The following is a 26,540-nucleotide window of genomic DNA, read 5'->3' as shown; positions in this document are numbered from 1 at the left end:
AACGTTGTGGCGGAGTGTGCTTCTGTCGTTTTGACTATAATACATATCCTTCATTGCGATCCATTCTTTAACTTCTTTAACGAAAACAGTCCTTGATCTCTTGTATAACATCGCAAGGGTAAATATTCCAAAATGATTTGTAACCTTACTAGTTTTTCCCTGAAAATTCAAAAGCCTTTCAAATATCTCATCCCCGTTGTTTCAGATCTTGAGCCATTCCAAGTGGTCCTCTTAACGATTGCATCATCCTTCACACTTATTGTCTACATTCTCGCTCTCGTTCACTGGTATTATGTTTACTCGTTCGTTTCAATAGAGACAAGAAGAAATAAGCTCTACTGGCTTGTCACACTTTTCCCGGTGAGAATCACAATGGTACCCATTCACTAAAATGTCATATCAGATGTTCTATTACCTTCCGAACGTACTAGGAATTAGAATGACAGCGAAAACCGCCGAAAAGCATTCTTCGGTAATGTAAAAGATCGGATTTGTAGGAATTTAGTCTCGGTTTCGACGTGGACGGAGGCGGCATGGCGTTGCTCACCCCCATTGGCCATAAACAGAGTACGAGCCAAGTGCTTATGAAAAATGACATGAAGCGCGGTGCAGTAGCGTCAGCGGCTGTTCCTGAAGCGGTGCGGAAGGGTGTAGCGGTTAGGAACAAGTGAGAGTCCATGCTAGCAGCATTCTTCGCTGCATTTTGCCATGAGCCCACCTCGATTCCAACGCACCCATTCGTGTTCAGCTGCTTATGCAATTGCACCATGCTTCTTGACGTTTTGACCCCCATTGTAAATAGTGTAAATGCGATTTGCTGTAAATAGCGTAAACAATTGCACAAATGGGGTTTTCTGAGCACGTCTCAGTCACATTTACTGCCATTTATTGCTTGGTTAACATCCTTTCCTTCCAGGGCTCTAGGGACAATCCTTTTTTACGCTTGTCCCTGGTGGTATACATGATAATCATAGGTGCGATAGGGAGGAGCCGGACTCTCCTCAGGTGAAGGGGACCTGGCTCGTGGGGTGCAGCTCAAGTGATGAGGATCCCTTCGCCAACCTTCCAAAATTGAAATGGGTCCTTTCTCCAACCGTCCAAAAGTGAAGGCGGAGCACCGGTTTCGACTATTGTGTGTATGGTGATAATTCGTAAGATTTCCGTAAAGCATATTGCCGTTCCTATTTGCATATGAGTTTGTTTTAAAACTTTTGGTCTCAACTTTTAGATATTTCATTACAACTCTTTCAATAAAACAAGCTCTCAAGGGAGCACACTTCTTAACGTCTTTTGCATGAATAAATATGAGTTCCAGAGCTACCCTTTTTCCACTAATTTCTCGGCAAACGAGGCTTTCTTCGTTTTGGTGACTTTAGAGGAAAACTGCAGTTCTCATCACCTAGAGATTTCATCCATTCAAGAGCTTCCTAAGATTCTAGCAGATTTTGGGAATTGTTTCTGAGATTCCTGTTGATGTTTATTCTTCCAAAGATAGCGAGGCGCCAGTGTATTCGAAGTCCCTCGAAAATGTCTAGAATCCAATCGTTTGAAGATGATAAATCGCATTCGAAGTGAGCTTGCTAACTCTCTGCTCTTTTGTCACTAGTTAAGCTGAGCAACATAGCACGGGCCGCTGATGGTGAGTGTTCTTTGAGCGGAATATTGCATACTATTTGACTTACTTTTACTTAATCGGCGGGCAGGTGTTACTGCCTATCGCGGCCTATCCGCGTCTTCACCGGGGTATGTCGTCCTTAAAGATATCGGAGCCCATCCTGTTCGATTTTCGGCTAGAGTTCGCATAGAATCTACCCATCCGTCGTTACTGGACTAGCTGCGGCCTGTCAACGCCAAATGTCCTCAGATCTTCCTTCACCACCTCCATCCAGAACTTTCACTTACGACCGAGGGGCCTTTTCCAATTAGTATTTGGAAGCATCTTCAAGACAACTTGGACAAGACGATCAGACGGTCTCCTCATAACGTGACCAAAGAAGCGATGACGGTTCTCCGTGACTACATCAGAAGCACGGGCAAAAATATTGGCGTTTTTCACGTGTCATCGGCCGGTACGCCAAGTCCACTCCCGAGTAAAACTCTTCGTTATGGCACACCATCGATCAAAAATGGTTAACAGTCGTCTAAATAGGTTTCTCCTCATGCAGTCAGGCTTTTCATCACCGTCAACGGCGCTGCTCAAGTCTCCTATCCGTACATCATGATAGGGCAAATTGCGGATGGGTAGCAGCATGACTTCGTTGGCGAAGGGGGTAGACCACAGGCACCTCGTCAATGAGTGTAATGCCTAATTAGCTTTAGCGAATGCTGAATATCTCTCTCATAGCTGCTACCGTTTTTCAGCATGCAACCCAAATAACAGAACTCATCCACAAATTCGATAGGTTGCCCGTCCACCTTGACTCCCGTTGGGGGTCTCGAGGAAACCCACATCTGCTTGCACGCGTCAGAGCGGAGTCGCAGTCCGTAAGCTGCAGCTAATTTTGATACAAGGATAACAACATGTAACTTCGCGCTTTACTATTACTTTATTATTGCAATTACTACATTGTCGGCGTACTCGAGATCAACCAAGGGACGTGCAAAAGGTGTTAAAATGACATCGGCGGAACACTGCTCAGCTATCCTTCGCATTATGTCATCGACGACAAATTTGAACAGGAAGAGTCCCGCCACTGCCTCTCGTCTTACTCCGGTTTCCAATTCGAATGGTGTAGTACATTCAGCTGGCGTTCACACCGCAGCAGTTGTTCTTCTGTCCTTTCCTGGAACTCTATCGGTGCGAAGCGCATTGAAAAGACGGCCTCGGTGAGGAGAGTCGAAAGCGGCTTCGAAATTTAAAAAGCTAACTGTAGAAGTGCTAGCTTTGAAGTGCAGAAAGCTAAGGCTACCCGCAGAGTTCACAGCCGCGCTGGCAGCCTAACTGTAGAAGCTTCGAATACCGCTGCCAGACTTCAGTCACTCTCTTCATAATAAGCACCTGATCAATCGTCGGTCGACCACGGCGAAAGCCGGCTTGCCCGTCTGGTTTCTTTGCGATCTTGGATTAGTCGATCCAGAATGATCCGCTCCAAATCTTGTACATTTCACGCACCAATGATATTCTTCGGTAATTTCTTGGTTCCATAACGGACAGCTTCTTGTAAAGAGGAATTATAAAGGCGTGTCTGCAAGGGGCCAGGAATCCTTTCGTCAATTCATATTGAACGGATGATCTTCGTCACCTCACGGATCCTAGGAGGAGGAAGAGATTTCAACATTTTTGCATCTTCACTCCATTTCCATTCACCAAATCCATCGTCTCCTCCTAATTTTCCATTCTTCATTTTTTGGATACAGACCAGAACCTCCGACTCTGTCGGTGGCTCTTCGCTTCGGTGTATGTCTGTCTTTTAGCGTGCATGAGTTCAGGGAGTTACGGCGCTTGTCGATTCAGTGATGTGTTAAAATGCTCCGCCCAGATGGGCAGGGTTGGCTCCCCAACAGCGACTCCGTTGGCAGTGTTCAGGACAGGCGAACACCTCCTCATCTTGCCGCTACACTGTCTTAGTAGAGTATAGGATTTTCTCGGGTTCTTGTGCTTCCGCTCCTTCTCGAACTCCTTCGCTTGACGTCCATTCGTTCTCACGATCACGTTTCAGCTGACGCAACCTTCTCAGACGCCTCTCCTGGCTGAAATCACCAGTAGTGCGGGCAACACATACAGAATTGTACGTGCATATTGTCTCCGCAGATGGAAATGCGAACTTCTTTGTCGGTGCTAAAACCGGGAGCGTTCTCTTTGCAGGGTCTTGAATGCCGTTAGTGAAAGAGTCAGCGTCATCCACTTTTTTCCTGATCCGCAGTCCAACAGTGATTGACACTCGTTGGCGGGACTTCTTTCTACATTGCTCGTTTTTCAGACCTGCCTAGCCGAGCTTCGGTTGATGTTGAATTCCCCGATTCCTTTTCTGGAATCGTATCATAAGGCTGAAAAGAACTAGACAGTGGCCGTAATCGAATGCGACGTCCCAGACAGCTCTAGGTTTTTTGATATCTGACAAAGGAATGTTCTTCGTCAGAATGTAATCGAGCTAGAGCTTAAGAATTGGCATCTTCCTCTTTCGCTGCTCTTCTGGGGTTATTGGATTGTCCCTTGTCACGTAAGCTGATGGCGTCGATGATTCCTCTTAAACGTGGATGCAATGATGAGATTCGTCTGTTATCAAAGGTCTATCAAACGATTTCCGTTGTCCGATGTTTGCACCATTTTCCAAGCACATCGGATTGTTGTTCAAGTCCCACCTATGCATTCGCATTAATTCCGACAATTACCGTCTGCTGGCTTAGTATCTTGTATATCAACGCTTGGGTTCATCATAAAAAAACGTCCTTGTTGTGGTCCTCTGCGGTCTCCGTAGGTGCGCGAGCACTTACGATTCAAAGTTTGAGTCCTCTGCGATCCCGCATTCGTACAAAGATGCATCTTGACGTCGTTGATCCAAACTCCTCCACCAGGTTGTTATAATCGTTCCTCACAGCTATTGCGCAGCCTCCTACTTTCCTTTCATCAGCATCGCCGCAGTAGATGGTGTAATTGTCGATTCTGATGAGAGGACGATCCCTGATACGTGTTTCCTGCAATGCAGAAAACCATGCATGCAGATATCGCAGAAGTATGTATAGAGTGGCTTGTTGGAGTTCACTTGACAGCGGCCAGCAGTTCAATGTTACGAGACGGATGTTTGTTGCCAAAGATTCCCTCAGGCATTCGACCTTTCAGGGTATGAGATCTAACCTAGCGCTGGACGACATCACCTTTTTGCAATGTACGGGAACCTTTTGCCATGTAACAGAGCGGGTTATATTATTCGTACTTTCCTATTGTGTATACTGAAGTGCCAGGGGCACCACTTGCAGATAACAATCTGATTTGTATACGCCTTGGATACTATTAAATCATGTTATATGTGTATATGTCTCTTTGACAAAAACGGGCTAGAGGTTTAGTAGCTCCCAAAACTCTAAATACAAAAGTTGACCACGGCTCTACTTTGATCCAGTTTCCTTAAGGTATCAACGGGTTGCTGTTTGGTTGGAATGCTCGCTCCGAGGACTTCCTTGATCATGACTGCTGTTGGTATTCTTTACTATCTCATGTGTTTGTTCGTGATCGTATCTTTGTGCAGGTGAGCAGTTTTGTACAAAAAAAGTACAAGTTACGTTAATAGTGTAGGAATCCACTTCGTGACAATGTTGAGTTTTCTTGCGGGCACGACTTTCTGTGCAAAATAATTTTGCCGACTGAGCACCGGTCGAGTTAATAATTCTGTTGGATTTTGACTATCGATCTTCTTCTAATGCGAGATCCTTCGCATATCGCGGTCTTATTGTGTATACATTTTTGGGAATGAGCCATTAAGTATCCTGTGAATAACCCTGAGAAGTCGTCAACCTGTCTCGACAATGCCACGCTCAAATCGTTCATAGAGACCAAGACAACCACTCTAGATGGTGCTGAAACGGCTGGGTTTGAAGCAGCGCGGTGAACCCAGCAGGCTTCTCTCAAGGCGGGACCATCTTTAACTTCACGTTTTATCGAGCTGCAGAGCGAACGATGTTCCCACCTCGAAAAAAGCCGCTGGTTTCACCGCACCGCTTCCGACGCGTTCGCACTTCGCACATCTGAGCAAATGAGTCGGACTTTAGGTCATTTTAAGCCGACTATACACGGCTACAAAGAAATATGAAAAAGAACTTACCGCTAAGCAACTGGGGTAAAGTGTAGTTAGGGGGGAGAGAGAGGGGAGAGGCATTCAACCGCGCGCTTATTTTTGGAAGTAAATAAATAAATTAGTCGGAGCCCTAAAACATAAGCATTAGTTACACATGTTGGCTAAAGAGAAGAAAAAGGACCTCCAGAAATAAGAGCCTGGTTATTCGCCCTCTCACCCCCAACTACATTCTCCCCGCAACTGCATCAGGCTCCAAGACGTTTTGAGCAGACTATATCTGCCAGTTTAGGCACTTATTTGGCGGACGCTCCTCCTTTTCAAACAGCCTGCAGTTTGAATCTAGACCGATAGACTTCAGAAGCCCTCCACTCTGTTGCCTGATTCCTTTTCTTCCAACCGCGGAGTCTTCGGAGTATGTTTCTCGTTAGATTGTTTCAATCAATTTTTGTTTATCTCAGGTTAGTTCAATCAATCAAAGCAAGGTGCATCCCACGTAGCCGAAAAGAGTCACGTGCGTCCAATCCGACGTTTCTATTAGCAGCAGTAGCAATCACCAATCTCTGAAAGGGCCTACATAATTCCTCCAGGAAGCACGTGTGAATGGATGCATATATAACTCGTATTAAAGAATTTTTGCTCAGATCAGTAAACCCATTTTTTTCCAAAATTTCTCTATTATCTTAACTATTTCTGAGCGTCTGCGATTTTTTGTGGATATCGTTGCCTTCGGCATCACGTTTGGTTTGACTGCTTGCATTTCTCCCCATTTATTGATACTAACTTACAACATCAAGCAGTATTGATTTCATTCATGTTAGGAGAAACATTCGACGGTTGGAGTGGTTAGTTCTCCAGGCGCCTGTTGTCCGAGCAGTTATTATTGTGAGCGATATAATTGCTGTCGCTGAGATGAGGGAAGAAGCAAAAGCGTAAGTGAAGAGAGCTGTTCTTTCCAATCTTCAGCACCATCGATCTATATACTACGCACACGCTACTACTTATGTGTTCTTATCAATAGCTTTCTACCGATGCGATTAATTTGTTAATGCTATTAGCTTTCTATCGACAAAGAGAGATGTTGTCGTTGAGATGTTGTCGAGGCCCCATTCCTCAAATATACTCTTTCTTGATATTGAGCGCAAACTATGATATAGCTAACTTCTGGCATTTTTTGCAGTGGTTAGAATGCCTGTCTCGTTACATCTTCAGAATGATGGCAAAAAAAATATTCCTTTGAGTTTTTTTAAGTGACAATTTTGTGCTGCAATTATTTAGTTAGCGCCTGTAGAAATACTGCGTACACCTCCCTTATTCGTAATTTATCTGTTTCGGAAAGTTCTAATTGTTTGACCGAGTGGATTGGATGGTACTAGGAATGCTCAAACATTTCGGAGTTAGACGAATAGCAAAATTGGTGTAAGGCAAAATTCCTGTCGTTCTTGTTTTTCAGCTAATGTTTAGCCATTTCCTTTGTTACAGCTTAGAAGCCAGTTTCACAGTTGATTTATCCTCTCAAACATGCCAACACTAGAGTGGCTATTCGAGCAAATAGCCACTCTAAGGAAAAATATAACATTTTTTTTAAATGAGGGCCCTACCTAACTGCCTTCCCAAAATCTGCGAAGGTCCTGAAATAGTGTACGCTCGTTTGTGATTGCGGTATACTCGCTCATTTTGCTTACTTTTAGATTTCTGGCATATCTATCTAGAACTCTTCTCGGATTGTGCATTTCTGATTGAAAACAGTTTTCTACCGACTCGTTCAGATTCCTTCGATACTCAGACATATTCTCAGTTGGTTCCCTCATGCTGGCTATATTTGGTGTGCATACGTTGGCACGGGTTACGTCGGTGCGTCTACAGATTAGTTTTTTTTTTTGCTGCTTTTGGTATCGTATGTCCTTCTTATCTATTCTTATGTTTGTCTTTGTTTACATGAACCGTGAACTTCTCACTTATACCTACTAGAACCATTCACGCGCAACTACTAGCACGTCTTTCACTTTATCACTCAAAGTTTTGGTAACCTTAATCCATCTAGTTAAACCTAACTAGCTTTTTCCCCTACAAGAACTGCAGGATCTGAAGAGGGATATTAGAACTGTACGCTATGATGAAAAAAGTTCCATCTTTCTTAGTAAAGAGGAAACATTCAAGAGGTACCCGTACGATGTGCCGGCGCGTATCCAGGAAACTAATGAGCCTCCACAATTGCACCGCGCAACTACTTGCCCCCCATTTCGGCGGGTCTGCCGCTATTTCGATGCACTTTTTGAAAAAAGGAAAGTGCCTGGTGATGTAACATGTTTGAAACTACAGATAAAGTTAAAGTTGTTTAACAAAATCATAGAAGTGGTTTAGGAATGCGAGTGGCTGTACCGGCGTGCCGGGCACAAGGGATGTCTCTCCAGTTGTTGTAGCATGAGACGAAGATCATCCCGTTCCTGTTGGGCGCTTCGTAGTTCCGCACTGAGTCGTTGGCGCCGGCGCTCCCGTTCTCTGGCTGGATCCTCTTCCGGATGTGCGCGACCCTCTGCTTCTGCCCCGGGTTAGCGCCTCCTCTCGCTGGTTCCACCTGCGCTCGAGCCTGTTGTACTACCCGTTCCACCTGCTCTGCGGCCATGTCTTCTTCACTCTGTTCGTCCTGTTCATACTCGACTCCACTCTCGTCCTCGCCGACTTCATCCATAACTTCTAGGACATTCTCGTCATTCCTCTCTCCTTCCTCTTGTTCCTTTCTCTTTTTTGCCTCAATGTGGGGGGCTGGTTCTTGCTCAAGTGACGCTTGCCATTTTTGCTTTTCAGTGGTTCGTCTTGTTGGGTCTCGCTGTCTGTATCCTCTCCGGGTTCTTCGAAGGCCTTGGTGGGTTGCGTCTGCATCGTCGGTTCGATCTGTGTTGATTGGTCGCATCGCTCGGTTGGGAGAGTTTGGCATTTCGCGTCCCCGGCGGGGGTTTCTGTCTGAGTTTCCATGTCGATGCTCGGCATGGTCTGCCCCCTGCTCCTGTTCTGGATCGCTGTCCCGAGTGTTAAGATCAGTTGTTGTTTTGCTACTTCGATGTGGTCATGAAGGAGATGACTGTTGTCAATAATGATCTTCTTCGTATCATCGGCGTCTGAGTGGGACTGTATTATTACCTTCAAGGTTTGCGCTATCTGTTCTTCTAGGGATTCCTGTTCGAGCTTACCCATCATGGTCGTTTCGTGGATATAGTTCGCCACTCTATCGCGGTTCCGATCAAGCACTTGCAGTTCGTCTGCGATGCGCCTCTCCAGGAAGTCTTCATCCAGTTGCATGGTGTGTCCATTGGCGTTGTAAGCTGGCATTCGGATTAACTCGTTCCACCAATCCTGAGTCGTAGATCTGAAGGCTACAAGTATTGGTGGTATAGTAAGTAGTGTTCTCAGCTGCGTCCTGCTGAACTGTAGTTCCATCTTTATCTTATCGCCCCACAGGCCGGTAGTACCTCTTGCTCACGCGCTGGAACCTAGACAGGGTGTTCCTGTGGGTCAGAGATTGTACTTGCTCTACAAAGTTAGTCAAGGATGATGAGGCGACATCCAATTGTAATACAACCGTAATGATCTGATCACGTAGTTTGTCGGCGTTCGGTAGGAAGTGGAGAGCAGTCCGGAGTTGCTGCAGTTGATTCCACACATCCTCTTCGAACTCGGGATCATCCCGATACGAATCTGGCGACTCGATGCTGCGTTGGTCACTGTTATTATGGCTCGTCCTGTTGGGGGACTCGTCTTGGTGAGGTTCTTCCCTGAGGTGAGACATCGTTCTGAAACATGAAATTTTCAGCGTTACGAGTTTCTGCGACATGTGTGGGGCATTTTCTTTTCTGATGTCTAAGTGTACAAGTTCTACATGCTGTTAGCGTTTTGAGAGGAAATTTCACGTTCAAATTGTCAGTGTCGTGTGCAGAGTATTCACCGTGCGCCTTTTTCGTTAGAACTTTGGGTATGAGTTGGAGGGTATAATGACGTTGGCTCTGCGTTTGGCTCCGATATTCTATTCCTACATCGTGTTCCGCTCTCTGCGTCCAGTGCGTACCGCTAGATGTCTCGCATCGCGGTTGTCTCAGTTTCTTGCTTTTGTGCCCTTTTTGTGTCGCCGCATGGTCGTGTAACGTGATTTGTGGTGGTAATTTCAGCAGTAGTTGGTTCGACCGTGTCTCATACAGTTTGTATGATCTGTCCGTGCGCATTTCAAATATCTGTTTCATCGAGGTCTGAATGAGAATGCCGTTTTATATACACGTCATCTGACTCTGAGGCGTTTTTTGGCTGGTAATTTGGTGCGATCAAGGCCAGAAACATGAGGTGGAAAAGAAACCATCTTGTTAGAAGGGGTTTCGCGTTTCTTGTGGAGGTCGTCGCCACCGTTTTTTCTGTGTAGTTTAGTGGTCGGTGTGGACGGAGATTATATCTTGCCGTAGTTTCCTTCGCGGTTGTTTGATCGTCTTGTTCGTTCCCATCCTCGTTTCCCTCCCGCTCACTGGATCCGGGATCCGAGGAGTGGGCGGAGATTTCGAGTGGTGTTATTAAGTTTAATGGACGTCGGATCTTCCGATGTGTGGATGTCATAAGTTCCACTTCTCGTATGGCCTTATCTGAACCTCTCTGGGTGCCCGTTATTCTAGCCATTCTCCACTCATTTCTCGGCGTTGGGGCCTTTCGCATATCTTGGACAGATGGTGATGGTGTGATGGTGTTTCTGTCCATTGCAATTCCTGCATCCCTTGCTTATACATTCTGCGAGGAAGTGTCCTTCTCTCCCGCAATTCAAGCATCTGTTGTCGTTAAGCAGGAATGTTCGACGATCTGATGGACTTGACTTTTGATTACAATCAACTGATTTGTGTATGTTGGAGTTGCAAAACATGCAACACTGCTGTGATGTTGATGATGGAATCTTCTGACGACTTCTTTTATATTTGTCTGATTGATAAATGGGTGTTGCATCCTCTCGCTCATTTCTATCTACCATTTCGTTGATTTTTTCTTCGGTGGAAATAAGGTTGTCAAGGATTGACAATGTACGACTCATATTCCAATCGCTTTCTTGTGTATTCTGCGCGACGTACTCTTGTAATACTTGACGCTGCAGAGTGGTTGAGAACTTGGCAAGAATTTTCTGCGAGAGGTAGGATCCGTCGAGATTGACCCTTAGTTCTTGTAGCTGTATGATGATCGGAATGATCGTTTCTAGAAGGCGTCTCTGTGCTTTGATGTTCTTTGATTCAGCATTTGCCGTTTCTAGACGCGTTTGTAGATTCCCGATGAGAGCTGTCTCATTGCCGTATTTAGAGTGTAAAAGGTCAACTGCATGATCATAATTTGACTCAGTGATGGGATAACGGCGTATAAGCTCTCGGGCTTCTCCTCTCAGAGTGTTGACAAGATAGTTGAATTTCTGAAGCTTCGTCAAAGGTTGTTGATGTACATTGGCTTCGAACAGTGTCTAGAAATTTGAAAATTCCCAGATTTTTCCCGTAAACGTTGGTATAGGGATCGCTGGGAGTTTTGGAATTTGTGCTGCAGTTCTCATTTGTACTATTGTTGTTTCTTCCTGACTGGGTCCTAGTAGTCATCCCCTCTATAGTAATATCCCCTCTATGCTGATTATTCGTTCTTGTGCTCGCTCCAACACTGCGTGAGCTTTGTCTAAATACTGCGTCACTTGCTTATCGTTTTCTTCCGTGTGTGGTTCTTGAAGATCATCTAGTGCGGACGTGAAGTTATTTAAGGCATCTGTGACGAGCTGCATCGTTGCTGACAGTTCAAAGGAGGATCTGCGAAGTTTTTGTATTGATGTTTGGTCTATGCGAACTTCATCTGGCTGCGTTGGGGATTGCTCGTCAAGAAGCAGCGTTAAGCAATTGCAGTATCGAGTTAAAAGCCCTCTGTGTGAGCGTAGTGTAGCCGGGCCTGACATCTTTTCCCCTATGTCTACGATTAGTTGTGGGACGTGTTAGTATTCGTTAAGTTGTCTGAGTCTGTGTACCTCGTAGTATCGTATTGAAGGGGCAGAATAATCAGCGTTTGCAAACAAATAATCCGGTAGAGTTGCGTAAAATAAAAACGCAATCGGAAATCCGTGATACAAAAGGTCCAATGTACTCAAGATTATCAGTACACTGCGAAATTATCAAAAATCTTGAGCACTAATTGATCCAATTCCGAGCCTGCGGGTTCGGGCGTCGGGAACGTAGTGGGCCGATGCACCATGTTCGGAAAGGCTTTGCAGAGAAGCGATGAGAGAAAACTTCAGAGAGAGAGAGAGAGAGAGAGAGAGAGAGAGAGAGAGAGAGAGAGAGAGAGAGAGAGAGAGAGAGAAGCAGCATCGACAAGAGAGAGAATGCGCTGTGATCGTCGACTTCGCCTTTCTTTTACCTGTCATTATGTGAGCTGACATAACCCAGGTTAAACTACGGTTTATCAGAAATAAAGGAAAGATCCATGTTCGTTGTCATCTCAGTGAGCAATCAATCACAAAACTGGAGGCGCTGAGGAGCATCTTTTGGTTTTGATGCACAAACAACAGACACTCTGTAGGGATACATTTTTAGCTCCAGGTGAAGTATTCGTCCGCATGTTCGACGTGCCGGTTTGTTACGACAGGCGCCGGTTTGATTTCCTATGGGTCTGAAGTTTTTTCTGGTTAATTGCATCCACATTTTCTAGTTTGCGGACACGTTTTGGAATGTTTTGTGCCTTGTTCAAAACAGATCCTGTTTGACGCAATTTTGTGACTAATCATTGCATGGCACTCTTTTCTGGCACCTTAAGCACTTGTAAAACTTCTTTGGAATTCCCTCAGTGTGTATCTTCAAAAAAAAAAAAAATGAATTGCTGAGAATATACTCACGTTTCTCCAGCCTGACTCTTTGCTGTCTTTTATTCTTATGCTGTTTGTGTTGTTTTTGTCTATAAATTAGATGTAGTTGATCATATGATATAGTTGAACAGTTGATCACTCTTACAGTCATCTTTCATCGCAGCTTAGCTAAAATTTGGGTTCGATTCGATTCAGAGACAGATACACATTTAAAACATAATATTCTCAGAACAAGTTGTCGGAGTACTGCTTTCTCACGGTGTTCCGCTTCGTGGATGTGTCATTACTGTTCTTTTCTGCTCAACAACCCATGATCTTTCAAAACATACTTCTCCGTTTTGATCTCATTAAATGCGGTCCATTACTCACGGCTCAGGAAAATGCCACTTGTGAGTCTTTCCTATTATCTTTTGCGATCACAGCATGTTTTAGCTTACATTCCAGTTGTTTGCAATTTTGTGACCATTTGTGAGATGTTCGTCATGTGCTTGCTGGCTACGGTACTGCTTGCCCCGCGTCGCAACGCTATGTTCGATAGCCATCGCTTGCTCAAAACGCCTTCGTCCTTTCATGGCACTGAGGTGTCTGAGATTGGAGAACAGTGTTTAGGTGTCGAGTTTAGTTCGAATGAGCTAGACTGAGTTCAGTTTTTAATTGAGTCAAAAATACGTAGTCATTACCGTGCACTTTTTTTCGGGTCATTGCGTTCATTTTTGTTTGGAAAATTGCATTGTGAAATGTCCTTACATCTGAGTTATAGTGCTTTCTGATGTTAAATAAGTCGTCTGTGTTTTACTTTCTACGTGTAGCAGTTTTCATTGAAAATCTTTTTTTCAACTTCGATGACAATGTGGCTTTATTTGAAACTCTTTGCGTGCATTGAATGTTAACGCTTTGTCTTCATTCTTCTTTAAATGAGTATACAATGAATATACAGCAACTACTGTAGTCATAGGTGCCTGTTGAACTGGTCTACTGTGTTTGCCAGAAAACAGCACTTGGTGTGAGAAATAATTTGTTTAGCTGCAGGATTTGGCGAGCGCACCGATGGCATTTCAAAGTCGTCATAAAAAAGTGTATAACAGCTTATGAGTAGGATTAACTAGCCTCGGCCAAAACTTTTTCCATTAGTGTTATCATTCGTTTTGTTGTTAGGACACTCATAGGAACTTAGTTTGTGGGAATTGAATTTCTTGATTTCTTCGTGTAATTGTGTGTGGTTAATGTTTCTTGTAGTCGTAGTTGTATTAGAAGTCCCAAAAGCTGTCTTGGAACCCAACTAGGGAACCATAACGTAAAAATTGAAGCAGAAATCCTACAAATTCAAGTTTTCGGGGAGATGCGCTGGCATCAGAAGCAACTGTTACACAAGTGGAAAGGAGAATTCTTAGTATCACGAGATGAAGGGTGCTGATCATACGTAATTACACAAAGAATGGAACAAGGATCAGATTGCTACAAACGCCCTAGAGGCATTATAAGAGCGAAATTAACGGAAAGGAATTTTTTCAAGACTATTTAATCCTATTCACAAATTGTTGTAAGAAAAGGAAGCAGAAGTTATGTAAAACAAGAAGAAAAGAGGAGATTGTGGCGCTCGGTGGGGAGCGGTTCAATGTTCGCCTCCATGTAGGATGCGATGCGTCATTTCGATATAACACGTTTACGCTGTCTGTGCATTCGTTCACAATTCTCAATCACGACTGCTGGATGTTGCGTCCGTTACCTGAATCATCATCACGGGATGATACGTTCTTTTGTGCCTATCATCCATTGATGACAGAATGATAGGTGTCCAGACAGACGAACAGATGTCTAGGAAATGAAGAATGGAAAGTCTGGCGAATATGATTAAATTATCGCGGAAATGCTGGTCTTTCCTCACGTCTGGGATTCGTGAGGTTACGAAGGTCATCCGTTCAATATGGATTGGCGAAAGACTACTTGAGTCGTGGAGATACGCTATCATAATTGCTTTCCACAAGAAGGTATCCGTAGCGGATCTTAAGAATCACTCTGCGCTGCTTGTAATGCTAAAGGTACTGTAGCGGATCAACCTAGACCGGGTTAACAAACATCGCGGAGAACCGCCCGTGACGTGGAAGCCGGCTTTCCTAGTCGTTTTGCGATCGACCAGGTGTTAATTATCAGAAGAACGGTCGAAATGTGGCAGCGGTATTCCAAACCCCTGTAGTTAGCTTTTCTGGACTTCGAGGCAGTTTTTGACTCTCCTTAACAAGTCCGTCTTAACGCTTTTCGTGCTAATGTAGTTCCAAAAATTTTGTTTGCTTGATTAATGGCACGAATGAAACAAGAACAATTGCTGCAATTGGAACACCAGCCGGATGTAGTTCACCGTTCAAAATGGAAACAGGATTGAGATATAGTTGGATTCTCCTATAGTCATCGTATAATCATGGGAAGAACCGATGAGCAGTGTCCTTGATGTCGTTTCAGCAATACCAGCAGGTCAATTTGTCGATATCGAGTACGCCGACGATGTAGTGATGTTCGCATCTAGCAGCGCGAAATTGAAAAAGGTTGCTAACCTTGCATCGAAATTACCTGCTGCCTATAGGCTGCGACTTGCTTTGACAAAGTTAAGCTCCGAGTCTACTTTTTACGCAGTTCGCCCCATTATGTTTTGCAGATCCCGGCCTTGAACTAGTCACAGAAAACTGCCTTCGCTCCATCTTCATGTTATAGGAACACCGTCTGATCGCCTTGTCTAAGTTCTTTGAGGATGCTGCTAGACTCAAAATGGAGAAAGTCTCCGGGTTGTTAGAAGAGGTTTGAGAAACGAAGATCTGAAGATGTCACTAGGTGTCGATAGGCAGTTCAGGCGGGGCGTAACATTTTGCAGATTATGCGATAGCGAATGATAGATTTCGCGCGAGCTCTAGCTGAAGATGGAATAAAATGGGCTCGGATGTGTGTCAAGAACGAAAACCCCGACGAAGGTGCGTTAGATCGCAACATCCGCCTGTTCAAGTCAAGTAGGTCAAATTAAGTGTCATGTAGAGAAATTCGATTAAAAAGCCCGTTTTCCACATCTTTTTCAGGAAGTTCGGGAAAAATTGGGTGTCATTTCGCTCAAATTCGTGATCTGCGCCTATAACCCTATCTTTCCGCGATAGTTCACAGCATGTTCGCTTTTGTAGTATGCGGCCGGTATGTTCGACCTTCTTCCTTGTCATGTAGAAAAGCGGTCTTTTTTTTCTGTGTGCAGCCTGGGTGATCAATTGTTGATTGGACTGGTTGCTAAGTTACACATATCGTTCGCAGGTAATCTTAGATTTTCCTCAAGCACCGAAAGTGATATGGCTGCACGGGGACATTTGAAAAGAGAATTGGGGACACGACATGTGCCGAACATGTTCGGCCAACTGAGCTGCCGATCTATTAACTATTCGAAGTCTATAAATGATTCTAGAAAGTTTGGAAGTGTCTTGGTGATCAGTGCATGTGATTAAGAGACCTTGCCTGTCACATTTCCAAAAACCATACTCCAGCAACCATACTTAGGTCAAAAATTTCTGTAGTATCGGTAATTGCAGGGCGGGTGTAGTGTTGCGTTTAGATGTTCCGCTCCCTGCACAATCGATCGGAGGTTCGAATCCGCCCTAGTGCTCACCAAGCCTTTCATTTCTTCGGTGTCGATAAATTGGGACCAAACTTGTCTGGGAGGATAAAAACACTGACTTGACACATCGGCTAGCCACCGCAAGTCATTGTATAGGCCAGTTACACGTTCGTAAACTTCAAACGACTCTGATTTGAAGTGATCGTGGGGCGCATCCCAAGCGGATTGATTGACGCCACACACTTCATCCTTTTCTTGGTAATTGCCTGGACGCACTTTTTACGGCATAGTGATATTGTTGTAGTGTAGTTGTAGTTACAGCGGAAGACGAGTACCTTTATTGAAGGTGAATAAACAGAGAGAATGTCAACATAAAAACAAAAGGGTGGCAACACAAGAATACAACCTGTCCAGCGTGAGTTTGCACTGCGCGAATAATACGGTAGAAATCCCACCCTACAACTCTTCCCTTTTAGGCTAACTCGTATCGGGTTCTTGGTGGGTCCACCTGTAGTCGGCGGTGCGGTCGTCGAATGCGTTGCAGTCGTTGAGACGAGTCGGCACCATCGTCCTTGCTCGCACAGTCGAGTAGTGGTAGGTCGAACACATCGCAGAAAATATTAGTGTCGGTCCTGGATCGCAGCTGGTTTACGTATCGAGTCCTTACTTCGTTTCCACAGCGAGCAGTGTGGGCTGTGTTTCCATCGGCGTGTGATGAAATTGGGAGTCGAAGTAGAATTCTGTCCTCGATAGTTTTTGACGAAAATGCGTCGTATAAATGCTGCCCATGCTGGTCTCACCCTTCTATCCAGTTCTTTCTTCGAGTCGTTCCCCACATCCACAGAACGTACGAGGTGTACGTATGACAAAGCTTCTATGATTTGAGAGCTTTCAAGTTGTTCTCCTCCGTCCAGCAGGCGTTCTTGATGAATTGTGTCTTCCTTCTGTTTAGTCGCAGTCCTATTCTCTTCCCTGCTTCGTTCAGTTCCTTGGGAGCATCGTTCTTTCTTTATTAGTACTTCTCGAAAGGAGAACGATGTCGTCCACAAACGAAGGTTTTAGAGAAATCTTCCATCAACACGCATGCCCCTTTCTTCCCACGAGAGTGATTTCATTATCTACTGCAATTCAGCCGTGAAGAGCTTCGACAATATGGTATCGCCTTTTCGTACCCCCTTTCCAATGGGTAGGATGAGGGGGGAGAGGGAGAGGGAGGAGGAGGAGGAGGGGGGAGGGGTGGTGAGAAAGCTGCATCATGGTGGTGCATCGATCGTAGCAATTGGCTAATGTCCTCACATACGAGGCGTCCACACCTTGATCGACCAGCGCTGACAGTATTGACGCTGTCGAAGATTTTCTCGTAGTCGACGAAGGTTAGAACAAGGCGCAGGCGATATTCCCGGTAAACCTCATTGACCCTCGACACGATCTGGATGTGGTCCAAGCAGCTGAACCCTTGGCGGAATTCAGCTTGTTCCTAGATATGGGCGTGAGGATGATCTTAGTGAACACTTTGTACAACACGCTCAGCAAGCATGAAGAGACGGAACCAAGCTTGTTGATGCCTGGAGTGAAAAAGAGTGCAGGCATCAGTAAAAAAAATAATCAAAAGTTAGGTTTTTCAAAGGTGAGGACATGCGACCAAGGACGGAAACATAAACAATTTTAAGCATTTCGAAATAACGCATTTGTCTAATTATATGTTTTTTTTTTTGCTTCGGTTGAGAACCCCATAGCCTCATCGTATTTGTTTGAACAAAAACAGTAATGCTATCTCATTTTAAAGCGAAATTGTTCTCATACTATGCGACTTATGAACATCAACCCTTTCGAACTCATGCTACAAAAGAAATCATTGCTCATTACATAGATAATTGTCTTGACTAGCTAGACTTGACCTATCTGTGACTCACATCTCCATAGCATATAGCTCTAACCGCTTTTTAGCGCCAGAAATAGAATAAAATGTCTCATTTGTCGACACACTCGACATTCTTACTTCCCGGAATCGGAAACCTAGCTAAGAGTAAACCAGTGCTAAGATTCACCACTAGGTAAGGTGGCTCCCTGATCCAAATAGATTGGGTGAGGACCTTTGGTGAAAGCTAAGCTCGCTGTGGCAGGGCTGCCCAGTTTGGGAGAAGTTTTTTTTCGATCAAATCTCAAGTTGTTCAGGGCGTCTTTGATTCTGGACCAAAGCGACACCCGCTCGACTCGCCATGGAGGCCGGCACAGACTGTGTACCTACAACGCGAGAACAGTGTCCACAGACAGTGACCTGCATGCCCTTCTTGGAGCTGCAGAGCGTATCAAATTTCACGTGATTGCTCTACAGGAAACCAAGTGCAGAAGGAGCGACGTACGACAGATGAATGACGATACACTCGTCACTCGTGGATAGAAGGATCCGTCACGAAATGTAGGCGGTTTTGGTTTCCTATCAAGAGCATGAAACCTGGCCCAGCCCGCGTACCTGATTTTATATCAGCAGACTTTCTTCGGGCTGGTGGCCATCCACTTCATGTAATCTTAGCAGCGCACATAACATCCTACCTTCAGGAAGAAAGGATCCGATATGCTTGCTGAGCGTGTTATACAAAGTATTCACCAAGATCATCCTCACGCGCATATCTAGGACGCTGGAAGCCCAGCCTCAAGAAGAAGCTGAATTCCGCCAAGGGTTCAGCTGCTTGGACCACATCCAGATCGTGTCGAGGGTCAATGAGGTTTACCGGGAATATCGCCTGCGCCTTGTTCTAACCTTCGTCGACTACGAGAAAATCTTCGACAGCGTCAATACTGTCAGCGCTGGTCGATCAAGGTGTGGACGCCTCGTATGTGAGGACATTAGCCAATTGCTACGATCGATGCACCACCATGATGCAGCTTTCTCACCACCCCCTCCCCCCTCCTCCTCCTCCTCCTCCTCTCCCTCTCCCCCCTCATCCTACCCATTGGAAAGGGGGTACGAAAAGGCGATACCATATTGTCGAAGCTCTTCACGGCTGAATTGCAGTAGATAATGAAATCACTCTCGTGGGAAGAAAGGGGCATGCGTGTTGATGGAAGATTTCTCTAAAACCTTCGTTTGTGGACGACATCGTTCTCCTTTCGAGAAGTACTAATAAAGAAAGAACGATGCTCCCAAGGAACTGAACGAAGCAGGGAAGAGAATAGGACTGCGACTAAACAGAAGGAAGACACAATTCATCAAGAACGCCTGCTGGACGGAGGAGAACAACTTGAAAGCTCTCAAATCATAGAAGCTTTGTCATACGTACACCTCGTACGTTCTGTGGATGTGGGGAACGACTCGAAGAAAGAACTGAATAGAAGGATGAGACCAGCATGGGCAGCATTCGCACCCGTCAGGAAAGCTAAGGACCAACTGATGGACCAAGATCTCACCTATTCGACTCGACAGACCTTCCAGCGCTCTATTACGCAGCGACACATATGTAGACACCGCTGTCATGTCTAGGAAGCTACTTACTACCCATAGAGACCTTGAAGGATCTGAAGCAAGTCATTGACATCCTTCAAGGTCTCTGTGAGTCAGTCAGTTAGTGTGGGCCTCTTCAGTTCTCGGCAATAATGTTCCGTAGATAGTTCTCACACTTCTTCCAATGATTCCCACTCTATATCGCGGAAGAACGCGATTCAAATGTTTTGCCCACGTTCCCAAAACATCCTGCCGTTACTGAGGAGATAAAGCATATCAGAGAAATATCAACGCAGATGTTTTGGGAACCTCGCCCAGCACAGTATAAAAGAGAACGACAAATGCGCAAATGCGAATTACGACGCTGCGAAGATTTTATTTCTTTTTTCTTTTGCGATCGTTTTCTTATTGTATTCATTTTGTGAACAATCATTTAATATTTATTCTTATCGCTATAATTTCATTTATTATGTTTCACCTTATAATGTTATTTTGCCATGAAATTTTGCGATCGTTTTATTTTTCACTATTGTCATTTTTAGTTGCGAATGAAATTCATACTTTTGCGATTGATAAAAATATGTTATTTACTGCGAATGTTTGTTATTTTGGATGTTGCTCCCATTGTTGATTCCTAAAGTTTTAAATAAAAGTTTAATTACCCAAGTTTGAGATTACAAGCCCGCGTGGCACAAGTTCGGTTTCAGTTGCCAGTTGCAGTGCAGGGATAGCAAGCCCCTGCCATTTTATGGTGCATCGGCCGGGAAACGAACCCCGGCCGCCATTCTACCACTGAACCACCGATGCTCGGCCTAGGCCGGGAACGCACGACTCGGACTAGAGGTACGATTTTCGTCCTTTTTCTCTTGATTTGCGATATTTTCTTGCGGTATCGTCTCTCATCAGTTGGTTTTGGGACTGTTATCATGACGGGACCCATACAACTTAAGTCTCAGAAAGGCCCCTTAACAAGGTATCACAATATTTTAAATCAGTCAATTACGAAATATTCAGAAGTTTTTGATACCGAACTATCCCCTAGATTACTCGCGGAAATGTCGTATGAATTAAATGCGATATCAAAATTGGTAATTGAGGCACTGGATAATTTTACTAAGACGGTAGATCAAGTGGAAGAATTCCAGTCGGGGGATCAAGAAACTCAAATTCAAGATTACATTGATAAGACGCATACTGTATTAGAGAATGCCCAAACCTTGACTATCCAAATTGAGCGGAAAAAAGTGGGACTGCAACAACCTATGGCTGCTCAAGAACCTGCTATTACAGAACTTTCTTCTGCTAAGGTCGAGTTGCCAGCAATCCCCATTCCCATATTCAGTGGCAAAATTAGCGAATTTGAGAATTTTTGGGCACTTTTCAGTGCGAATGTTCATAACCAAAAACTTTCAAATTTGCAAAAATTCAACTATCTTTTGCGCGCTTTGAGGGGCGACGCAAGAGAGGTAATTAAGCGATACCAGGTAACAGAAGAAAACTATAATGCCGCGGTAGATGCCCTACATTCAAAATTCGGGGATAGATCAAAAGTCATCTATGAGCTTCAAGTGCGATTAGAAAGAGTTACTGCAAGAAGCCCATTAATTAGCGACCAACGAAAATTGTTGGAAAATTTACTTGCAACAACTACACAACTAGAACAAAAAAGAGTATACCTAAACGGTTCCTATATTGTCCAAAGAGTCCTATCTAAATTCCGTCAGGATCTCCAAAGGAGGGTCCTGAAAGATCAAATAGAGAGTGACTACTCGGAACAGGAATGGTCTATGAGTAAGCTTCTATTTGATCGAGACAGAATAATAAGTGCAGAAGAGAAAATAAATGAGATGTTACATGCTAATAAGGTTTTTCGAGGTAGGGAAAAACCTAACATAGGGCAAAAAGGCTTCGAAAATACTCCCACTCGCTTCACAGCATGCATCTACTGTGATTCACCCAATCATAATTCGCTAAAGTGCCTTAAAATTAGCTCTATTCAAGCGCGTACCGACTTTCTGATAAGAAACAGAAGATTTCTCAATTGTACAAAGTCTAATCATTTTTTGAAACAATGCCTCAGTAAAGGATGTAGCATGTGCGAAGACAAGAAGCATCACTTTTCTATTTGTTCAAAACGGATAAGCAAGGACAACGCTACCGCACAACAAAAACGAGATGGCCCAGTTGGAATCCCACCCACCATTAAACGTGGGAAGCAAGACAAAGGTAAAACTCCACAGCGGCAAAATTGCGCTGTGACTTCAGATACCCAAATTTTGCCTGAAACGGATGACCGCGAGATACCATTGTTGTGTGTATCAAATACAGAGCTCACTTCAAGGCAAAATAAAGGCCTCTTATTGACAGGACTTGCGAAAGTGCGAAATAAGAAGTCAGGAAACCTTCAAGATATTGGAATTCTTTTGGATACAGGAGTTGATAGGTCGTTTATTCAGGGGCAACTGGCGGATGATTTAGAGTTGCTAATAACGAACAAAGTGGATTTATCAGTCTACACATTCGGAGATAAATCTCCAAAAAGGCAAAAATATGACGTTACCCCTCTCCAAATTTGGGATGCCTTAGGAGATAGTCATACTTTCCACTTATGTAAAACCGATGTCATTACGGAAAAGGCTAAACAAGTTCAATTTACATCAGAAGACGTAGAGTACTTGCAGAAGAAAAACATTAAGTTGTCCAAAAAGGAACATACGTCTGTAAACCCTCAAGTATTACTAGGTTGCGATCAACTCTGGCCTCTATTGTCCACAACTAACCCTCAGCATATATTACCATCAGGTTTAATGGTGATCCCTTCTAAATTGGGGCATCTGCTGAGCGGACGACAAGAACGAAGCAGCGAAAAAAAGTACTCACTGTGAAAAAGCGGGAACTTTCATAGTGCGAGAATAAGTGCCCTCGATGCAGAAGAAGTAGAAGAGTGGGACCGGTGTTGGTCACTCGAATCTTCTGGCATTGAGGAGTATGCAGGAACAAAGTGTGAAGAAAAAGCGCAGGTCAACGCCGAGATCATGCAGTATTTTAACAACACGATAGAGAAGCGCCATGACGGATACCATGTCCGCCTCCCTTTCAAGAAAAATTGCGACACATTGCCTACAAACAAGACGTTAGCATATCGCCGCCTTATCAGTGTTTGGAATATGCTTAAATCAAATGAAGACCTCCATCTTTTTTCCAGGAGCAACTCGAAAAAGGTATCATTGAAGAGGTCCCTAATACAGGGGAAAACCCTTCTCGTCTGGTTCATTATTTACCCCATCAACCTGTGGTGACACCACAAAAGCAAACAACAAAGTTACGTGTTGTTTTTGATGCGACATCCCACCTTAAGGGTTCTCCTTCGCTGAATGATGCGTTGCATCAGGGTACCCTTATTCTGCCAGAACTATATGGAATACTATTGCGGTTTCATATGAAACCTTACGTAGTTATATCTGATGTTGAAAAGGCTTTTCTGCAGGTCCGGCTGCATGGACAGGACAGAGACGTAACAAGATGTTTTTGGATAAAAGATACGGCTCTCCCACCTGAAAAAGACAATATTATGACTTATCGGTTCACAAGAATTACATTAGGTTTAAACGTTTCTCCTTTTCTACTAGCGGTAACTATTCGATACCACCTAAATCATGAGATTAAGGACCAAAAACTAGCATGCGAAATCGGCGAAAACTTAGATGTGGATAACCTTATATTAACAGGCGACAGCGAAGAGGAAATTTTGGAGAAACCCCTAACAACCCGTAAGGTATTTTTTCAAATGAACATGAACTTGCGTGAGTTTCTTGCAAATGACAGCAGGGTGCAGGAAAAATTCCCACACGAAATCTGCGCAAGCAAAGCAACTCAGAAAGTTCTGGGAATCCCTTGCGATGCCAATAACGACACAATATCAATAGAGTGCAAGTTTATGGATACACCAAACATCACGAAAAGATCCATTGCTCGTCAAATTGCCTCCATATACGATCCTTTGGGGTGGTTAGTTCCATTGCTTATCCCGCATAAATGTTTCCAACAAAAGTTATGGCTAGAAGGCCATACGTGGGATCAAGAATTATCACCTCAGCTTTGCGAACAATGGAAAACGATGAGACAAAATGCCAATGACTTTCAAAAGACTTTGAAACGTGAGATATTAGTGCAGGCCCCTAGCGACATGGCGGTCTTTGCTGATGCAAGCGACCATGCCATGGCTACATGAGCTTACATTATCTCTGACCAACAATCCTCATTACTAATGGCTAAATCAAAATTGCCTTCGATTAACTCGAAAATGACAATACCCAAACTAGAAATGAACGCACTGACTATGGCAGTGCGGCTGGCTCGTTCACTCTGCGAAGCTCTGTGAAATTCCATGAAATCGCTCAAGAACATATTCATTTTTTCTGATTCTCAAATTGTTCTCAGTTGGATTGATAAATCTCCAGTCAAGGACGATGTAGGGGTTCTAATCCGCAATAGGATAAAAGAAATCCAAAAAATCATCCGATCGATAAACGAAGTCAGTATCAATGTTTTCTTTGGATACGTTCACACCAAAAACAACCCCGCAGATGCAGGAACTAGAGGTCTCTCAAAAGGTGAAATAGATAATCATGATTGGTGGACAGGGCCCAGTTTTCTTCGACAACCTACCTCTTCCTGGGAATCACCGTTATTCCGCATACTTGACCCCCTTGAACCCGTTCAGGAAACTGAAGAATCTTTCGCTTTCTCCACATTACACATGGAGGTTGAAAAAGATAATCAATTTCCATTATCCCGATACGCAACGCTCATTAAATCACAGCGGATAATTGCATGGGTTCTGCGTTTCATTAGTCGATGCATGAATGGCCTACCTTCAATGAGGATCGAAGCCGTAGCAAAGCGCGTCCCTGAACTGCGTCAAACAACGGATTATGGCCCTTTAACAGGACCAGAGATGCAATCTGCAAAACAAGCACTGATACGAAACCATCAATTATCAGTGCTCTCCGGCGACTATATTAAATCTATGAGCAAGACTCTGAAATTATTCCAAGACAACGATGGAATTTGGCGTGCCAGAGGACGGCTCGGCAAGTCATCATTAAGCGACAGTGCGAAATTTCCCATTTTTATTGGCCTAAAAAGCGAACTTGCCTCAAAAATTATCAACCATGCTCACGGAAAATACCATCGCGGAGTCGCACACATCATGTCCACAGTGCGGGAGACATTTTGGATCCCCAAGTTACGCCAGCAGGTTAGAACAGTTGTTATGTGCTGTATAAGATGCAGGCGTTTTAATGGGTTTCCATATACCTACCCTGAAATGTCAGACGTGCCGGCTCAAAGAATACAAAAAACACGCCCATTCGAAAACATCGGCCTTGACTTTTTTGACCTTCCACAAACAAGAGAAGGAGACTCCTTCAGAAAAGCTTATGGCTGTATCTTTACTTGCGCCGTTACACGAATGATTCATCTAGAAGTTTTGCGAAGTATGAGTGCAGAAGATTTCTTGAATGCGCTTAGGCGATTTTTTGCGCGTCGAGGCATTCCTAGCCTAATTATCTGCGACAATGCGCCTACATTTTCTCAAAGCGCCGAAATCTTGGGTAGTGTGATTAAAGATAGCTCACTAAACGACGTTCTAAGTAACAATACCATCGAGTGGAAGAACATAACTCCATACGCGCCGTGGCAAGGGGGTCTTTATGAACGGCTCATAAAGTCTATAAAACGCGCCTTGTACAAATGTATTGGAAGAGCGAAGCTGTCTTTATATAACCTCGCAACCATCATAACGGAGATCGAAGCCACACTCAATACAAGGCCGCTAACCTATCAGGAATCTGACTGTGACGTATTCACCTCCATAAGGCCGATAGACTTCATCCAAAAGAACATAGAGGTTACCTGCCCCTTTAAAAACATCGACAGCGACAATGTTGATCCGGAATACCATCCCTCCGCCGAGCTTGCAAGCTTAGAAACACGAAGGCAAACGGTGAAAGCGCTACAATCTTCCATCAAAATTAAGGAACGCTTCTGGAATATTTGGCGAGATCACTATCTGAATAGCCTTAGGGAACACCATCGAACGCGATTATCTCAGCATCGCACAAGTACTACAGTGCTGAGAAAAGGCGCGGTGGTTCTAATAAGCGACCCAGTTCTACCTCGTAATGACTGGAAAATGGCACGTATCACTGACACAAAACAAAGCTCAGATGGGGTCATAAGGGAAGTTGAATTAATCACTTCTACTAGAAGGAAGATCAGGCGACCAGTAAATCTCGTCATTCCACTTGAATTGGGTGACACATATAATGGTACCTACGAAGAGGGCAAAAATTTCGAAGTTTGCGAAGAGAATGCGAACCAAGATACCCGCTATGATTTTTGCCCACGAAAAAACATAAACTATAGCGAGAATTCGTTAGCCAATACAGCGTCTGCGACATCTCCTGGGTTCTTATTCTCACCCAAATTTTCTCTTCTGATATTGACTTTGCTTATGCTTTGTTTCCCATCACTATCTCACCCAATCCTCGAATCACTTAGTATGGAGTGTCATAAAAACGGCATACTGGTAAAAAATACTAACGCAGCAGATTTTGAAATTTGCATAGAAGATGAATGCAAGCTCTACACCAAACCATCTTTGTGAGAGTTAGTTCGGTTCTCTCCAGAACGAACTTTACATGAACACAGCGTTCTTCTCAAATGGGAAACGAATGAACATTATCTTCCATGGAAATGACCTGTCAACCAATAGATTTCTGCGAAAACATCCAATGCATTTTTTGCCTTTCACTCTTGCTGCATCCCGAATGTGGGCCACTGGGAGCACTACTAGGCTCTATCCTTTTGATTTACGTTGTTGCGGCATTGATATACATTTTGCTTTACGCACCAATCAAAATTGGGAAGCCC

General features: G+C 44.1%; 5 protein-coding genes across 7 annotated transcripts in view; 4 read left to right on the top strand and 1 right to left on the bottom strand.

Moving 5' to 3' along the window:
- RB195_018929 (uncharacterized protein) overlaps window positions 1-26,540 on the top strand; it is a gene marked incomplete at both ends in the record, with an annotated part of 40,296 nt that overhangs the window by 1,393 nt on the left and 12,363 nt on the right. The window contains 13 exons of one of the 2 annotated variants that reach the window (XM_064186570.1): window positions 206-360; window positions 5,071-5,186; window positions 6,022-6,144; window positions 6,551-6,661; window positions 7,499-7,583; window positions 12,809-12,968; window positions 13,024-13,188; window positions 15,037-15,178; window positions 16,639-16,756; window positions 18,338-18,435; window positions 18,798-18,983; window positions 19,328-19,529; window positions 20,421-20,447. In XM_064186570.1, the coding sequence (XP_064042450.1) occupies window positions 206-360; window positions 5,071-5,186; window positions 6,022-6,144; window positions 6,551-6,661; window positions 7,499-7,583; window positions 12,809-12,968; window positions 13,024-13,188; window positions 15,037-15,178; window positions 16,639-16,756; window positions 18,338-18,435; window positions 18,798-18,983; window positions 19,328-19,529; window positions 20,421-20,447 (1,688 nt within the window). Of the gene's footprint in view, window positions 1-205; window positions 361-5,070; window positions 5,187-6,021; window positions 6,145-6,550; window positions 6,662-7,498; window positions 7,584-12,808; window positions 12,969-13,023; window positions 13,221-15,036; window positions 15,179-16,638; window positions 16,757-18,337; window positions 18,436-18,797; window positions 18,984-19,327; window positions 19,530-20,420; window positions 20,448-26,540 lie in introns of those variants that run through there. The other variant, XM_064186569.1, reaches the window with a different exon arrangement.
- RB195_018935 (uncharacterized protein) lies at window positions 8,077-8,667 on the bottom strand (the record flags this gene model as incomplete). Its single annotated transcript, XM_064186577.1, has 1 exon — window positions 8,077-8,667. One exon carries the CDS (start codon window positions 8,665-8,667, stop codon window positions 8,077-8,079), a length of 591 nt encoding a protein of 196 aa, XP_064042458.1.
- Window positions 20,660-22,489, top strand: RB195_018934 (uncharacterized protein; the record flags this gene model as incomplete). The annotated part of the gene is made up of 1 exon (XM_064186576.1): window positions 20,660-22,489. One exon carries the CDS (start codon window positions 20,660-20,662, stop codon window positions 22,487-22,489), a length of 1,830 nt encoding a protein of 609 aa, XP_064042456.1.
- Window positions 23,044-23,835, top strand: RB195_018933 (uncharacterized protein; the record flags this gene model as incomplete). Of its 2 annotated transcripts, none has more annotated exons than XM_064186574.1 (1): window positions 23,044-23,835. In XM_064186574.1, the coding sequence occupies one exon, from the start codon at window positions 23,044-23,046 to the stop codon at window positions 23,833-23,835; it is 792 nt and encodes a 263-aa protein (XP_064042454.1). The 2 variants fall into 2 exon arrangements, with proteins under 2 accessions (XP_064042454.1, XP_064042455.1); XM_064186575.1 differs by having other exon boundaries at window positions 23,392-23,835.
- Window positions 24,466-26,274, top strand: RB195_018932 (uncharacterized protein; the record flags this gene model as incomplete). The annotated part of the gene is made up of 1 exon (XM_064186573.1): window positions 24,466-26,274. The coding sequence occupies one exon, from the start codon at window positions 24,466-24,468 to the stop codon at window positions 26,272-26,274; it is 1,809 nt and encodes a 602-aa protein (XP_064042453.1).

The sequence above is a fragment of the Necator americanus genome, chromosome II, assembly GCF_031761385.1.
Source record: "Necator americanus strain Aroian chromosome II, whole genome shotgun sequence".
Classification (NCBI taxonomy): domain Eukaryota; kingdom Metazoa; phylum Nematoda; class Chromadorea; order Rhabditida; family Ancylostomatidae; genus Necator; species Necator americanus.
Note: the sequence above shows the minus strand (reverse complement) of the source record. Positions and strands in the feature narration are given on the sequence as shown.